General features: G+C 40.9%; 1 protein-coding gene across 3 annotated transcripts in view; it reads right to left on the bottom strand.

The window, feature by feature from the left end:
- The window catches only part of ARHGEF7 (Rho guanine nucleotide exchange factor 7), a 136,159-nt gene that overhangs the window by 50,671 nt on the left and 67,198 nt on the right, over window positions 1-18,290 (bottom strand). For all 3 annotated transcript variants that reach the window (XM_045186729.3, XM_045186730.3, XM_053916305.2), the window contains exons 5-6: window positions 16,816-17,017; window positions 9,503-9,591 (exon numbers count right to left, since the gene is read on the bottom strand). In XM_045186729.3, the coding sequence (XP_045042664.1) occupies window positions 9,503-9,591; window positions 16,816-17,017 (291 nt within the window). The remainder of the gene's footprint in view (window positions 1-9,502; window positions 9,592-16,815; window positions 17,018-18,290) is intronic.

The following is an 18,290-nucleotide window of genomic DNA, read 5'->3' on the forward strand; positions in this document are numbered from 1 at the left end:
GGGCTAAGGATTGGTCTCCTCGAACAAAGCGGCAATCTATCGTTGGTGGCTCCCTGGTTTGACATCAGCCGTCTCTTCCGGGTTGTAGTTCGGCTGCCCTTTTGTCCTACCCCCGCCCATCCTGACAATTATTGCAATCCTCGCTCTATTGTGATGGTCTGGAACTGAATCCACAAAATCTCTGAAGTATGCCTGTACTTTGTTTAAAGACAGCAGATTAATTATAAATCAATCTTAAAGTTAAAATGTTCCCTGGTCTCCTATATTAGTGCAGCAAATTTAGCCAAAAATCACTTAACTCCTAAAAATTGGGAGTTAAATATAAAGTGCAAAACAGCTGAACTGAAGCATGAGCCTCTTTCCATCAGTAATCACCAAGAGCAAAGGCTCCTCACAGGGCAGGGTGCTGAGGTCTGCAGGTAGAACCGGGATGCATGAGCAGGCTTAAGACTAATTACTTATGCTTACTATATTCCCAGCACTGAGCAGGGTGCTCTACATACTCACAAAACCTATGCCCTTTTCAGAGGAAAAGACCAAAGTGTAGGGAGATTCAGTAACTTACTCTAAATCAAATAGCTACTGAATAGCAGAGGCAGAATGTGAGAGCTTAGGTCTCTCTGACACTATACTGCCCAACGGTGCCTTCTCCAGCCACGAGACTAAGGGCAGGACTGAAGGCTCCTGTGGGACCTGACATGAGTAAAGAAAGTGAAATCCCTTTCTCAACTATTTTTTTTAGTCCCCTCTGTTAAGAGAGCCAGCATCTTCTTTAATCAGGAAATCATGTTACATGTTTTTTCTGAGGATCCGCTACATGCACTAACATGTGCTCTGTCTTCCAAAACTAACAAGTCATTCTAAATTAACCATACAAAAAGAAATTTTACAGAATAAAGCTATCAAACATACCCAGGTTCTATCCCCCTCATTTTTGATCATCAAAATGTATGTTTAAACACTTAAGAAAAAAAGTACTCATTAAGCTAAAAACTTAGATTACGGCATTCATAATACCACATGGATTATTCTGTTCACTACTGTTTTCTGGGTACTCTGAGGAAAGACTACAGTCACTCATGAGTAAATGCAAACCTGATTAAATAACTTACATACTACACTATTTGATTTGCAGAGAATCAGAGGTTCTTTCACTCTGACACTGAACACTGGTTTTGCCCCTGAATGGCTCTATTCATGGAAGACCGGTGGAGTGAGCCAGAGGGAGGAGGGGCCACTCCAGAGTTCATTCCTTTGTGGGGCAATCTGGGTGCTGATCCTATGATTATAGTGTCTTCCTTCGAAGAAAAATACTGATTAGATACAAATATCACAGGACTAGTGGACAGCGAACACAGTGTGACATCGGCCACTGCACCATCAGAGAATTATACTTAAACCAGATCTTACCCTTCAAAAATAACGTGAAGTAAATAAGCCAAGTATAATGGATCACTGAACTAAAAATAAAAATAAAAATGTCACAGACATGTACAATGAAAAGTCCTTTTGCAATGTTAAGACAAAGGTTAAATTATATGATTTCATGTCTCAATTATAAACATGAGGCATTATTAGCAACACTAGTTAGAGCACACTTGAAAACCTAAACACCTACTTTATAAAACAAAAAAGTTCCTAGGTAACATAAAAGGAAAACTATGCAAGAAAACATCACTAGTGTAAGTGGAAGAAAAAAATGGCATTTCCTCAATAGTAGAATTAATCACATTAAGCAGACATAGAAGCTTCCACAAGAATGTACCAAAAGCAATCCTATCAAAAAGTTACACTTACTAAGGCAGTTCACTGGTTCATTTCTACTACTAGTCATAAACATTATCTTCAAATAAGTGCTAAAGACAAGTTCTATAATACTCCCAATCCAAACAATCCAAGTTACACTTAGCTTTTTCCACCAAGGCAGGACCAAGACTTGGCTAACTGAGTCATGCTTGACGCTGACTGGCCACTCTGTCAGGAGGCCACACATCCCTCCACCCTTTGCTCAGCAGCACCATCTGTGTACTCCAGTCATCACCTTTCTTCCCTTTCTTGACTTCTGCAAACTCTGGCTGCTGCAGGACCCCATGTGACCTAACAACCAGGTTGCCAGAGCTCCATCACATGAAGACAGGACACCAGCGAACGCGTGCCGTTTTCACAGAAAGAGCAGTCTTTCCTCCACAGCCCCGCTGAGCTCAGGCAGCATGAACTCTCCCTGAGGCAAAAGGCGTGGAGAACCAAGTCCAGTCAAACAATGGTGCCACACAGAAGGGAGGACATCAGGCAAGCCACAGAGACAATCCCTGAACTATCAGCCACTACAGCAAAGCAAAACAAAGGACGACTGATTTCAGTACCTTGCAGACACACAGATACTCATTTTATTATTACCACCATTAAAGGAGCACTTAGTTTCGCTGATTTTACAAATGAGTTACAACTTTCACTGCCATTTTTTTTTACATGGCAGTGATAGTCCTTTAAAAATGAGTAAGAGATCTACATATATTTTTAAAGATTTGATCCAGATAAAAGTAATCATCATAAACTAAAACCAAATTTCAAAAACATAATCCTGGTTCATAAGCACAATGGGAAAATGAAGAATAGCACAATCAGCCTAAACCTTCTCCCACTCACCTAATCAGCCCCTCCCCACACAAGGAAAAATAATCACTGCATGTTTCCTTTCAACCCAGGCCCTGTATTTAAACTGTAGTTATTGACACTTAGATTTTCAAACAGTATATCTTAAGACAGGATTTGAGCCACTAATAAACCATCAGCCCCTAGGGAAAGGTGAGGAAGGGCAGTGCTGCTGCAGGAAGGAATTCCTACAGTTCTGCCTGGCTCCACAAATCAGAGACGAAAAAAACGCTCAGAAGCAAACCCACTCCTACACCCCAGCAATCCCTGATTTAATGGAGTTATTGATCTCTGCGTATACTTATTACTTATAACATTAACTCTCAAAAAGAGGTGCCACGTAAAATGTTTGTTTTATGTGACTGTAAGAAGTTATGTTATTACAGTATTTCTAAATTTGGGGATTCACAAGGTCTTGGGATGCTATTTCTTCCAAACACTAAAAGGTTACTAAGACAACAGCAAAGGCTGCAGGTTCACAGTGATGATGTCACAACAGAAAGCTGGCCTTAGCAAGCAAGCTGATGTGCACGACTGCACCCTGGTGTGTAACTAACCAGACTTGAGAGCGACAGACCTGCCCATAAATCCTGGCTCCGCTACATCCTACCTAGTACTATACTTGTCTACAGATCTATTTCCTTTTTTTTTTTTACAAAAAAGGATTCCTTTCCTCAAGAGTGTCAGGTCCTGACTTAAGGTAGAAAGGATTCTTACAAACCACCTAGTACAGCCTTCCAACCCAAACCCGGAATCCTATTTGGAGCTAGTTCTTACATAACTCCATTATTCGGGAGGTAATTATTTTATAAGCCAGTCTTTTCCATGATTAAATAACTTGAGTTATTTAATCATGGAAAGCCTTCATTCATTTACCAAATGCTTAGCAGCTCCTACTCTGTGCCAGGCTTCTGCTACCACCTGAAAACCTTTATGTATACTGTGATCAATATAAAACAAGAAAATTATATAAACACAACAGGAGTAAAATCTGTCAAAGACGTCAGCAGGCCCCTCGCTGTCAATATGAAATGTGGGTGGGATATTAGAAAGGAGGGCAACAGCTCTATAGGAGGGCCACAGGGAACAAGCTGCATACCCCTCTATAATCCCTAGGGCACACGAGATAATGGACCTTATCCACACATAGGCCTGGGCAGAGACATCACATGTCAAAGGATTAAAAAAAAATCTTGGTAAAGATGGAGGGAAGCCAAGGGACAAGTAAAAGATAAATGCAGCCCTGGCAGGGTGACTCAGTTGGTTGAGGCTTCGTCCCATACACCAAAAGAATGAAGGTTTAATTCCCAGTCGGGGCACATTTGTAGGTTGAGGATTTGATCCCTGGTCAGGGTGCATATGGGAAGCAATGTTTCTCTCTCTCTCTCAAATCAATAAACATATTCTCAGGTGAAGATTTAAAAAAAAAAAAAAGATAAAGGCAGCAAAACTAGGGCTGAGTTTGGGCTGTTCAATGTACACATTGGATGTCAGGTCAGAAGCTCAGGCATTCTCCCTGACCCAGCAGGCACAGGGTTCATGGCCACTCAGGGATCAAAGGGCAAAGACAGATGTACTATTTCTTTGCAGCACAGAAAAGGTCCATGGAAGTTTGCTACAACATTTTTGAAAGAAAGATGCACATCTATTTTGTATATTTATTAAAATTAGTGATTGCTGTCTATTATATCATCTTTACAATGTTTCAAAGGCAAAAGCTGCCCTGACTTTTCATGATATTTGGCATGAATGGAAGGATAACTGTTTGCTCTCCCCATACACACACAGTACTGACATACACTTTTAAGTCAAAGTTCAATAAAACCTAGAAAACAAAGCCACAGTATATCACTGAACATGTAAGATCTTAAGAACCTGTAACTTCTCAGTTCGACATATTTAAGAGACCTCATTCTCTAATGACGACTGCAGAAACTCCTGATCCTTTAAAAGAGGTGATCAAGACCTTCCACACTCCAGGGATGGGCATCAGCTTCTACATCAGAAGTGCTTGCTCTCATCTCTTGTCAGGAAGGAGGTCTATTACCATCCTGCAGGTGCAGTTAATGTTCTTTCATTGTCAAAATCCATCAACCTCAGGCACATCACAAACACATTTTCTTTAATTAGAAGACACCCCCCACCCATCACTCTTGACTTCAGCTGTCCCAGGTAATCCTCAAATGGAATGCCTGTTTGAAAACAAAATGCTATAATGGCCTCAGTGATACCTAACATCCTAAATGGCCCTAAACACTCTTCCTAATAACCCTGAAAACCTTTTAAAGGCCAAGTATTTCACCAGATACCTTAACACCAACTGCTAATCCTCTTAACAATACTTCAAGGCCAAGTCTAGCACTATCAACCTCATTTTACAATGCAGTGTCTATACAGGCAACTAGGGGCTTCTACCTGGCCAGCCCACCAACAGAGCACACAAAACCTGAACCCCCCCCTCCCCCCCCTCCCCTCCCCTCCCATCCCCTCCCATCACCTAAGCAAGGGCACTCCCTGAGTATTCATTGTCCTAAGTTCACTGAAACATACGGATTGCAAATAGTTTTCACATTTAAAAATAAAGGTAACAGTGGTGGCTGACTTTCTACAAAAATTAATCTACTCTTTATATTTAAAGTATCTTGGATTTTTTTTCCCCTTCCACTGTCATTCTCCAAGTCTGAGGCACCACTGCCCCTAACCATGGCTTCTGATGCCCTACTTCCATTTTCAACAGTGGTGCCAAAGTAATCTTCCAAAATCACTACTGCTTGTATCACCCGGCAATACAATTCTGCCACTCCAACCATTCTCTGGCACTCTCCCTTCTATTTTCTGACATTTTTACATGATCACATTTGGTATGTAATTTCATAATTCTATTCATTACACTTAACACAAAAGCATTTTTTATATTTTTAAAGTACATTTTTAATGATTATAAATGGATGTACTTCTGGTTACTTAATCATTCCTGTACTGCTATATATTTAGGTTGCTTGTAACTTACTACTATAACAAATAATCCTATGAAAACACCTTTGCACAAACTTTTTAAAATAGATTTCAAGTAATTTCTCTGGGATGGATTTTGACAAGTGTAATTACTAGATTAAAAGGCTTGAGTGTTTTCAGAATTTTGTATATACCTGCCATATTACTTTTGAGGAATCCTACATAGATTTACATTTCCACCATATTACAACTGAAGATTCTCTCTTTAAATCTCTGCTTACTGGATACATATAATCTGGCTATCAAATTTTTTATGGTAAGCTTAACTATTTTGTCAGAGTGGTATGGACTGCATGTTTGTGTCCAAGACAGAATGTGTTCAAGTCTCAATCCCCGATGTGTTGGTGTTAGGAGGTGGGGCCTTTGGAAAGTAATTTGGTCACAATGGCAGAGCCCTGGTGACTGGGAATAGTGTCACAATAAAGGGATGAAAAGACCAGAGCTTGCTCTCTCCACCTTGTGAGGACACAACAGAAGGCGGCCCTCTATAAACCAAGAAAAGGGACTTCATGGATAACCCAAACTTACTTCCAGCCTCTAGAAGCTGTTGAATCCACTCAATCTATGGTATTTCTTTAGAGCGGCCTGAACTGATTAAGACACAGCCATCAGTATTTCCCCAGTTTTATACTGCTCACCTCATTTCCTACTTATTAATCTTAATGTATTTGTCTTAATGAGCTCCTCACACATTGGGGACAGACTCATAGATGGAGAACAGGATGACACTGGGGGTGGGGGAGGTTAGGGGGTGGAGGGATTATGCCAAAAAAAAGGACTCTTGGACATGGACAACAATGTGATAAGTGCTAGGGGAAAGGGGGGAAAGGGGACAAAATGGTAATGGGAAAAAACACAATAAAGATTTAATCAAAAAAAAAAAGAAAAAGAAAAATGAACAGAACCTCAGAGACCTGTGGGACCTCACCATGCTTACCAACAAGTGTACAATGGGAGTCCCGGACAAAGAGGAGAAACAGATGATGAATCTGCCATGACAACAATCATGAATCACTAAGAATCACTTTTCACTTCCCAGTGTTTTCTGGTTTGTCTTGACCGTTACACACCAGCAGAAAGATTCATATCCATCCCCAATAATGCTTATCTCCTTTTGTGTCTTAATTTCAAAATGTTTGTTCCTCCACCTAGAACACTCTCCTCACTGCTCTCCACTGATCCCAAGTTTAGACTTAGGTCTTTCATGTAACTGTGTTTGGGAACATCAGCCCAACCCTAGTCTTAACCTCTTAGCCATATCTTTCAGTGGGGTTTTCTGTGAAAACAAAACCACAAAAGTTCAAAAATGACTAACATGCTATCTACTATAGTTGTTCTCTGTGTTATATATTGTCCTATATTTTACTTTCCTGTACAATTTAGAAATACAGGATTCAGAAAAGCTAAAACTGAATCCTGGGTGAATCATTAATCACTGTGTCACCTTGGACAAGTACTTTAACCTCTAGAGCTTACTGTTTTTCTCTACTATAAAATAAAGAGTGCTACATCAAAAGTCGATTTTCTATGCATTTCATGAGTTTATGCCCATCCATAACAACTGCAATTTTAACATTCACTATTTACTGGTGCAGTATATCTCAATCACCAGCACCACCACTCTAGCACTTTGGGGCTGTTATTAAGTAAAATAAGGGTTACTTACACACAAGCACTTTGGTAGCACAACAGTCAATATGGAAACTGAGATGATGGGTAGCATATACAGCATGTATACACTGAACAAAGGGATGATTCCTATATGAGCAAGGACAGCAGGAGATTTCATCACGATAACTCAAAACAGAGCACAATTTCAAACTCACAGACTGTTTATTTCTGAAACTTTCCATGTAGTATTTTCAGAACATGGTTGACATGGCTAAATGACTGTGGAAAGCGAAACCACAGAAAAGAAGGGACTACTTTAAACTCTAACAGCAAAAGAGTAGCTCCCTCTTGGGAATATCACCACAGACTATGACCGCATTATTCACCACATAAAACCCTCCACAATAAAGAAACCAACATCTCACATAAGAATGCATGAGGAAAAGGAAGCTCCATGAGTTAAGTTTTCCTACTAAGAAACCCTGGAAAACCATAAAAAGACTCTGATTGTCGTTTTTGGCTACATACACAAAACCACACATATAACACATTACATACTAAAAAACAAAGAAGTTAGTGGAATCACATCCCAGGAACAAACATCCAGCAGGCTCAGGACTGAAGAGGATGTGCAGAGCTAAGCAGAACCATGAGAGGACATGCTGAGGCGTCCCATGTTCTGAAAGTCGACAGAGTTAAGGTGGAAGTCAGAGTCCAGATGAAACAGGTGAAGATTGGTGAAAAGAAAAGGAAGCCAGGGAACCAGAAGGAGAGGCTTAAATGAAGGCCTTCTCAGGAAAGGAAGCTCTGGAGTAGACCAATACAAGGAAAAGAAGTCAAACACTGCTAATGGCACATGCCAAGCAGCATCATGCACAGAGCCCAACGAACGAGAAGTAGAAAAGTGAATTTATGAAAAGAGGCAATGAAATGGACACAGAAGGAGAGAGTCAACAATTTATTGTATCCTTGTCCTAGACTATCTGCTGACAAAAGAAAATTTTCTGCCATTTCTATTTACTGTTTTATGCCCAATGCCTTTAATGAGGCCTGGCACAGAGGGGGCACCCAACAATAACTTGTAAAGTGAACAAATTTCCCCTGAGGCCAACTTATTCTATAAGATTTGGGGGCAAATGGAAGGTAAATGCTTAGGAGAAAGCTGAATATACAGACTCACAATAAATACTGTGGCAACAGGTCAGTGTGGTAGAACGGTCTCATTCAAATCTGTCATAATTTTTTACCATTTCTTAATACAAGTTCAGCAAATTAAACACAGGGTAAAAGGGCTGCTGGAAAAAACAACACTTAACTGGTTGTTATTTCACTTCAAAAATTCAAAGGTCTCATGGCCACAGATGTATATATCCCCTGATCAAAAAAATAAAAAACCTGAAGGAGAAAAATAACTAAATAAATTCACACTTTCCACAGAATTCAAAACATAACCATATTTAAAAAGTCTACTTTGCTGGGTTTTCATAATAAATAGATATATAATAGCAATGTAAAATTTTATTCAAATAAAAAATATCATTTTCTATGTTCTGTACAATGTGCAATTATGTAGGGACAGAGGTTTGGATTAGATACCAGGTTTAATATCACAGATGTTTTTTAAGCTCCCAAACTGCTCGTTAACTTTCAAAATGCAGTAAGTTTTAGGACTCCAAAACATTGTCTTTACTATGTATGATCTTTAAACACTCTCCTCTAACTTCATGGTATTTGATATTTTTATATACACGTATCTGTATACAAATGTATACATACACACACACACACACACACACACACACACCAATCCCAGGAGAGACTATGTTAAGATACGAAGAAACTATATTGATTTAAAGTACTTACAATCTACTCCAAAAATAAGCATTATGGCATTTGATGCACATAAAATCTTTAAAACACATTATATACCTCTTTAAAATCTTATTTTTGAAGACTCGGTATGGGGATATGATCGCAATACCAAGTTATGTGACAAGAACAAGGTACGACTGCAGATTCGCAGTATTTAAAGTATATTTAAGATTATAAAATATAGAGAAATTTGCAGGAAACACACCAAAACATTAATGGTGGTTACATGTGTGGGGCAGATAATGATTTTTATTTTTATATCCTTATCATAGTAGTTTACCTATCTGCATTGCTGAGTTTTAGTGGCATTCAAATACAAGGTATTTTTTAAAAATAATCTGTAATTACTCACCACATTATAATAGCTTTTGTTAATGGCAGTCGTATCGAATCCTTTAGGAGGGCTCTTCAATGTTCCTGATTTGGGAGACACAGGTTTTTCTGAAATATAAAAGTAATGTAGTTTTACTGATCAAAACTAGAGACACCCAAATGTACCAGCCCCCCACAGAGCACAGCATGACTGGCCCAGCAACCTCAACAGAAATAAACCAAAAATGGGACGTTGAACAGAAGGTCTGCACGCCTCCAGGAGGCATCACAGTGCCCACATCTCCTTCTCATGCTCAACAATCTGAGTCTGGGCTGAAATCTCTGAAAGATTACACTCCATTGTTGCCAGCAAAGAACACTAAATTGTTAGCTATACAGATAGATAGCTTAGCAGTGTAGTAACGATAAAATATTACCCAAACAGAATTAGAGAAAATGTTGGCAGATATGTGACAAAATTAACACATCAAGACCCACGGTGTAAACTGTATTTCAAGGATTCTGATCACTCAGAATGCAAAAGTCTCTCAAAGTCTCTATGAACAATATGGTCTGGCTGAAGGCAATAGACAAAGGAGAAGGAAGGCCACTCCAAACAGGCAAAAACCAGGAAACCACCTCACTGCTTTAGTAACTTCCACATAAGTGACAACAATGAAAGCAGTCATGAATACTGCACGGACTGAAGTAGTTTTAAATTGCATGGCTTTCATTCAACATCCATTCAAGAGACATCAGGCATAACTGGTACTGAAGAAGTGCTTGCTAACTGAGAACATGGCTCTCAGAATGTGTGTGTGTGTGTATGTGTGTATCATTAGTTCTATTGGGAAAGGTCTGTCTACCATTAGTTCTATATGTAGGTTTGTCTGTCTATCGTTGATTCTATGGGATAGGTCTATCTGTCTATCACTGGTTCTGTGGGGGGTTGGGGTGTCTGACAGCTAAAAAGTGATACTATTCACTACTACTGAGGGGTGAGGAAATGGTGAGAATGTATTCAGTGCTACCTTTCTGAAGAAAGGTCCTCCCCTTCTTGGAATAAACTATAAGAATGATGAAATCAACATAATTTAAATACTGATGTGCTAAAGAAAAAGAGGATGAGGAGTCCCTAGATGCCAAAAGTAAAAGGGATGAAAAACACTGACATGACAGAGTGGGGCCTGTGATGACCTCCCCAGGGACAAGGGTGCAACCAATGCAGGAATACCACACAGCCCTGATGCAACTTGGGCAGAGTAAAATGAGATGAATCTATTGGTGACCTGTACAAATGATAAAAAGAAGCCTAGAAGCTTCTCTCCAAGCTGCTTCTCTCCTGGTCCAGAGAAAAAGCAAGGAAGTGTGCTAGCTACTCAAGAGACTGGGTACACAACCACTGAGAAATCAAAACCCAGAGCTTGACCCTGCCATGGTGTCCATTCCAAATCTACACCATGCTCCTACAGAACCACCAGGATTTGCTCAGTGCAAGAAAACCTCTGGGAGCCCCTGAGGAAGCAAATGTTATTCCTCTCTGAAGGAATACTTCTGCAACCCTGGGTACAAGGGTGTCCTACTGAAAAACCAACCATTCCACGTCAAAGAGTGAGGGCTAGAGAACACCTTTACTTCCAGCAATACAAAGAAAAACAAGATTCTGTATAACCTTTGTCCCTTTCCCTGAACAGAAAATATTTATTTCAAACACTGTTCTTTCACAGCTAAATTAATAACTATCCAACAGCTTGCATTTTACTCACTTTTTGATGTCAAAGATAAAATAGTAAAAGTGACAAACTTAGGAAGTGGCAGTGTAATTGCTCATGAAAGATCTGTGGATGAGCAAATCACAGTCACGTCTAAGTTCTTACATCACTGCCAAGCATAGGTTTTTATGCATCTCAAACTAACCAGCACCATAGTAAGATTTCTTTAAAAAGAAACTCTTTACTGTACACAGATAATGAGCTATCTAGAAATGGAAGAAATTAACTCAACACATCAGAAAAAGCCATTTGAAAGAAACCTGGCGAATCTGTATGCACACGTGACAGTGTACTTGTGAGAATATGGAACATGATTTGTTCACTCAGCCAGCTTACACCTCAATGGGATGCATTTTCCAACTGCATGCACCTCGTCATGCTGCCCACTAATGACTGCAAGGCTCCGTGTTTGCTTAGCAAGAGCAGCAGCCAATGTCACTCACTCCCAGAATCGGCCCTGTTGCTTCTCTTTTCTTCCATATCCCTTGAATGTTAAGAAACACACACATACGTCTGGGTATAAAATATGGCAGGTACCCATGGGTTTTATATATCAAAAAAATGTGAAAATAAATGTTAAGTAACAATAACATATCTTCCATAAAATAGTACAGATTCAGGAAGAATACACAGTGCACTTGCAGCAAGCATTAAAATTCTCTTATGCAGACTCTTGGAAGATATTTGTCTTTAAAGAGGAACAATTTCAATCAAGAAACCACAAACAGGTCAAAGGCACAAATCATGAACTTAACCAGAACATGCCCTCTGTCACTACCAGAGGGCAAACAATCACAGCTACTTATACTTCCCCAAGAAGTGGAATAGAGAAATTGGACAAGCTTGAGATCTTACCTGGATATACGCAGGCCAAAACATGTCACTTAAAGGTAGACCTTAGTTTTGTTTAGCCAATAAAAATATTTATAAATCAAGTCAAAACAGAAACTCACAATTTGAAGGAAGTCAGTGTTTTTGTTTCACCAGTAAATGATCCTAACAAGATTACAGTTAGAGGAGTCTATGTTTAAGACCTGGCACATTTTGCTTACAGAAAACGAAGCATTAATTACACTATAAAGTACAAGGCTTACATTATACACAACTTTCAAAAAACAAAACTATTCCCAAATCAGAAAGCCACATAAATTACTGAAAAGATGCAATAATGAAGTGTTACTGTGATCCTAGAATTTTAGTTTCAACTGTTATAAAGCAATAGGTAAAATATGTGGTTTTACGTATTCCTATCTCAAAATGCCAACATTTAAAATCAGGTAGGGATAACTTTCCTTAGAATATACTCAGGAAATCTGAAAACACGACAGATGGGAAGTTCTCCCCAAAAGAGATTATTCCTTTAATTCAACTGTCAGGTAAAGAAAAATTAGCATGGTGGATTACCAATTTGAACCAATGTTATTCCTTATACCTTAAAAAATAAACAGAAAAAGAACAAAGAAAAATGTCCAAAGTTACCTGAATATGCAAACTGAGGAGTCCACATGACCCCCACCCAAGGGCTTGTGAGCAACAAAGCAATCACACACTTGTTTAAAAGGGTAAAGAGTCTTTCACATGCACGCACACGGAGACCCAGGAGAGACCGAAATTTCAGAGAGAACAAAGTGATGCAGTCACTATGTAATGGCTGGTTCTTCTTAGGGCCGCAACTGTCTCCACCAGCTCTCAGGCCCCACACTCCACTCCAAAAACGGGACCAAAAAAAAAAGAGCAAGATGTCCACGCTCCACTACTGGACTTGAAAAAGGGGAACGGTGTGCTACAAAACCAACTGCAGTTGACCCGTGAACAACATGGGTGTGAACTGCACAAATCCACTTTCATGCAGATTTTTATTTTTCAAGAAATACTGTAAATATATATTTTCTTAATAACACGGTCTTTTCTCTAACGTACTTTATTGTAAGAATACAGCATATATTGACACATATAACATACGAAATATGTATGAATAGACTGTTTATGGTATCAGTAGGGCTTCTAGTCAATAGTGCACTCTCAGCATTAAGTTTGGGGGGTGAAAAATCACTTGGATTTTTGTCTGGGAAGAGGTTGGCGCCCCTCACTTCCATATTGTTCAAGAGTGGACTGTATTACCAAATGATGATGTTGATGACATTCAAATCGATTTGAAAATAACTCCCAGAAGTCACCTGAAGAGAACTTTGAGACCTACAATCTCTATCTTTCCAGTCTAACTTGCAAAAGTTAAATTTGAAAACTCCATGAGGAGAAATACATGAAAAGTAAAAATTCACTCATTTGTATTCTTACTATCAAACCAGAACTCCCAGTTAAATGAGTCATTCTCAAGAGAATTCACAAGAGCCTGATTCAACAGACATCAATCAGCAGGCTCCAGTCCTGATGATTTGTACCCATTACCGGCTCTGTGACCTCCTAGATGTGTCCATTATTAGCTCTGACCTCCTGATGGTGTGCCTCATTATACCAGCTCTGTGACCACCACCACCTCTATGACCCCTAAATTATGTGTCCATTACCAGCCCTGTGACCACCTCATCCTCAATGGTGAAGGGAAAAACCACCTCATCCTCCCCCTCCCTCGACTCCAGCATCCTCCTGGAAAAGGCCCAAGTGCTACTCTCTCATCCCCAGAAGAATGAATCACCAGAATCCGAGAGTAGCAGAGAAGTTGCTCTCAGAGCCTGGACCCAGCCTGCCCCAGCCCTCAATCATGAGGGCCAGCACCTTGACTGCCCAGCTGTCCCATGAACTAACCAGGTAACTACTGGTAAGTCCAACCAGGTTACAGACTGAGCCACATTTCCTAACAGCTGTGCCTATGAAACCAAAACGCCATTTCCTTCCTGATCAACCTGACACCATTGCCGCACTCTCGGCTGGTTCTGCACTTAGATTAAAAGATTATTATTTATTTGTATCATATGCCCTGAATATCCCAGCACTATCTGCCTTCTGGGGTTGTGGTGAGGGCTGAATCAAGTCACAAGTAAAAAGCACTTTATATAATAACCAGAACATAATAAGCAACCACAAAATCTTGGCTATTGTTAATTTTATTATAATAATGAAAAAATACTGTTTTCATTATCAACAACCACAGAAAAACAACAATGAGTTACTACTCACACCCATTCAGATGGCTATTATAAAAAACAAAACAACAGAAAAAAAGTGTTGGCAAGGATGTGGAGAAAATAGAACCAGTTTGCACTGCTGGTGAGAATACAAAATGGTTCAGCTGCTGTGGAAATAGCATGGCAGCTCCTCAAAATTTAACACAGAATTACCATTTAGGCTGCAATTCCACTGCTAGGTATATACCCAAGACAACATAAAGCACGGATCAAACAGATATCTGCATATCCATGTTCACAGCAACATAATTCATAACAGTAGCCAACAGGTGGAAACAACCTAAATGTCCAGCAACAGATGAATGGATAAACAAAATGTGGTCTGGAACAGAAAATATATATATATTGATCTTGAAGCAGGGTGCAGCCAAGAGGAGGGCCCCAAGAAGGGATTTGTAATGGGGTCCAGGACTCGGGGTGTCCAGGAAACATTAGAAAAATGTATATAGGATGTCCTCACCCCTACAGGCCTGAGCCAGGGGGGATGGGACACATGGAACAGGGCCATTCAGAGCTGTTTTGGGTAGCAAGAGCTTTGTAGCTAACCCCTGGCAGTCATTTAACATATCTATAACCTTTAACTGGTTTCATGGATGTGTTAAGTAGCTGTGGCCATGCTTTGAGCCAGGGGGATGGGACCAAATTCCACCCAAGATGGGACAGGGAAGCAACTCCCCCTGGTTACAGGGCCTGCGTGAGAGCTTGGAGATGATTGGCTCCATGCTATGGGGCCACACCTGCCCAGACTTACTATGGCAGCCCAGTAAAGCTGGAAGAATACAGGGATGCTGGCAGGTGTAGCTGACTGTAGGAGGAGTCGGAAATGGGCTGCAAAGGAAGATGGGAACTGGGATTTAAACCTAGGCCCGGCAGCCATAGGTAAGAAGAGAGACCATGTGGCTCTGAAGGGAAGAAGAGACCATGTGGCTCTGAAGGGAAGAGGAGAGACCATGTGGCTCTGAAGGGAAGAGAGAGACCATGCGGCTCTGAAGTAAGAGAGAGACCACGCGGCTTCAAAGAGTAGGGAGGACCACAAGGTTATGGGGGAGAAAGAAGAGACCATGCAGCTCTGAAGGAAGGAGTGAACCACGAGGCTCTGAAGCAAGTAGATAGATAGAGGTCCATGTGGTTCTGAAGTGGGGAAAAGGACCACGCGGTTCTGAAGGAGAGTAAAGAGGACCACGAGGTTTTGGAGTGCTTCTTGCCACGCGGCTTAGGCAGCAGGAGAGACTTTGCAGCCATAGAGAAAGGGGAGAAAGGACTCTTGCTGCTGGGCCATGAGAAGGTGCCACATGGCTTTGGATTAACTGGAGATCGCAGCAGCCACACAGCTGATGGTGCCGGGAGCCTGAATCACGGACTTCTACTTCTTTTCCTGAGACACGGTACCCCGGACTGGGCACAGGGAGAGGGAAGGACTGTGCATCTGTGGGTATTCTAGAGGACTTTAGTATCTTACTGAAGACATTAGGTCATTATTCTAAGTTTGTGTAACTTTTGAATAAACAATTCCTTTCCTTTTCACCAGTCTCTGGCATTGAGAGACGTCTTTCCTCTGGCGGCGGGCATTGCGAACCTAGCAGGTGGGCGTGGGGGGAAGGAACCTCCAGAGACAGAAAGGCGGAATCCTTTCTGTAACAATTTATCGTGAACCACCCCCACCCTCTTGCTCTGTAACAATCTCTGCTTCTGGTTCACGGCACAGAAAGCTAAAACCCTTGTAATCTCCTAGGCTGTAACAGTACTAGGAGCATCTTCTATTCTATTGAGGTGACTCTGGGTTGGCTGCTGGATGGAGACTGATCACCAGAAAGATCCAGCCAAGATTAGAAGCTTGGAATTTTCAGCCCCACCCTCTACCCTCAGGAAAGGGAGAGGCACTAGAGATTTGAGTTAATGATCAATCATGCATATGTGATAAAATCTCCATAAAAACCCCAATAATATGAGGTTCAGGAAGCTCCCAGGCTGGTGATCCTATCTACATGCTGGGAGGGTGGCAAACCCCAACCCCACAGGGACAGAAATTTCTATGCTCAGAATCCTCAGGACCTCACTCTATGTGGTACCTCTTAATTTGGCTGTTCAGCTGTATCCTTTATTATATAATAAACCAGTAAATGTAACTAGTGTTTCCCTGAGTTCTATAAGCCATTCTAGCACAATATCAAATCCAAGGAGGGGGTCATGGGAACTCTAATTTATTGCAAGTTGATCAGAAGTCAATATACCCCCAATGTGCGGGTAAAGTAAAAAATCACTTCCACTCAACAACAACAACAAAATAGGAAAGAATTTGAATATTCAGCCCAGTGTTATTTACACAAGTTCAACGGAATAAAAGGATTTAGAAAAGGATTGAGCACATTCATTTCTTTCTGTTCCTTGTCACCTAAAGGAAAAGCATCAGTCCATTCTGCCAATACTCCACTTACCGCTGGGCTTGATCTCTCGCACATAGTTGCTGGGGAACCATCCAGTCTTGCCGTTGTGTGTGCCTTCCCACCAGCCCCCTTCCTCCACTCGGGTGACATGGATGACATCTCCTTTTGTAAAGGAAAGCTCATCTTCATTTGTCTGCTGGAAGTTAAACTTTGCTCTTACTACTAGTTGATTGTTGCTATTATCGGTCATGTCCTAAAAAAAGGAGATGGGATGAAAACTTTCATGAAGTACAGTTTCCACCACAAAGTAATCAGATATTTTACTATTATAAATGTGGCAAGACAGCCCTAAACAGCAGGGGAAGGTTTAAAGTTGAGAAACTTAAGTTTCCTATCTATCTCCCGCAGTGCACCTTGACCACCCCCCACCCCCATTTCCAGCCCTGGAGGGAACTCTCTTAATGGCTTGAATGGTCTTATTCCTGCCATTGTTATGTCTACATATACACATTTTCACGTATATTTTTATGGAATTATACATCTGTACAATTTATAAAAAGTTAATACACTGCAGTCATTTTTTCAGCAGTATTTATAATTACTTTAATCTTAACTAACTGTGTAATAATATACTGTATGGCTATGCCATTGATTACTTAAACAATTCTCCATTGGTTAAGTAATATTAAATTCAGGTCAGAGAACATGTATGACATATTTTAAATTTTAATACCTATTTATAAACTACCCTCCCAAAACATCCTGCAAACTTACACCAAGCTATATTCCAACCAACAGTACCCTAGAGTTATTTCTTCAAACATTCACCAATACTAAATATTGTCAAGTATTTTTATCTTTGCCAAACTGATGGGAAGAAATGGTACCTCATTTTAGTTTGCATTTTTCTCAGTGACCAAGAATATCTGCAGATCTCTGAAATGTGGGAAGAGAACGGCAGACTAGCCAGAGCTTCCTTTTATCTCTATCCCAGAGTGGGTGCTAGAGAAGCCTGCAACCCAGAAAACACCGATAAGAGTAAACAAAAAAGAAAATCCCCAAGAAAACTGCGCCCTCCTGACTGAGGGGCAGCAGGTACTGACAGTGATGCAGGCACTGAGCCTGCACCTGGGTGTCCACAGGGACTGAGTAGGACATCCCACACCCCACAGAGCACCAGCACTACCTTAGCAGGTGACATCAGCAAAATTCAGACAAGGACTCCCACCCTCCCACCAGGTGGCAGCAGGCTGCTACATCTGCCCACAAGGCATCCTCCCTCACCCCCTTTCCCTTCACTTAGCCTTAGGGGACAACCCAGTCCCAAAGTCTCCGCACCTTCCATCCAGCCTCAGGAGAGACTAAGGTCCCCAATCTCCCCCACAGCCTCCCAAACCCCTACCCCTGTCCAGTAGGAACCCCAGCAACACCAAGAAATAAGCCTGACCAGGCACCACTGGAAGGGCTCTGGAAACTAAGCTGTCACTAGAACCACAGCCTACCAGCCTAAGCCAGGACCACACACT

This window comes from Desmodus rotundus, chromosome 13 (assembly GCF_022682495.2).
Source record: "Desmodus rotundus isolate HL8 chromosome 13, HLdesRot8A.1, whole genome shotgun sequence".
Classification (NCBI taxonomy): Eukaryota; Metazoa; Chordata; class Mammalia; order Chiroptera; family Phyllostomidae; genus Desmodus; species Desmodus rotundus.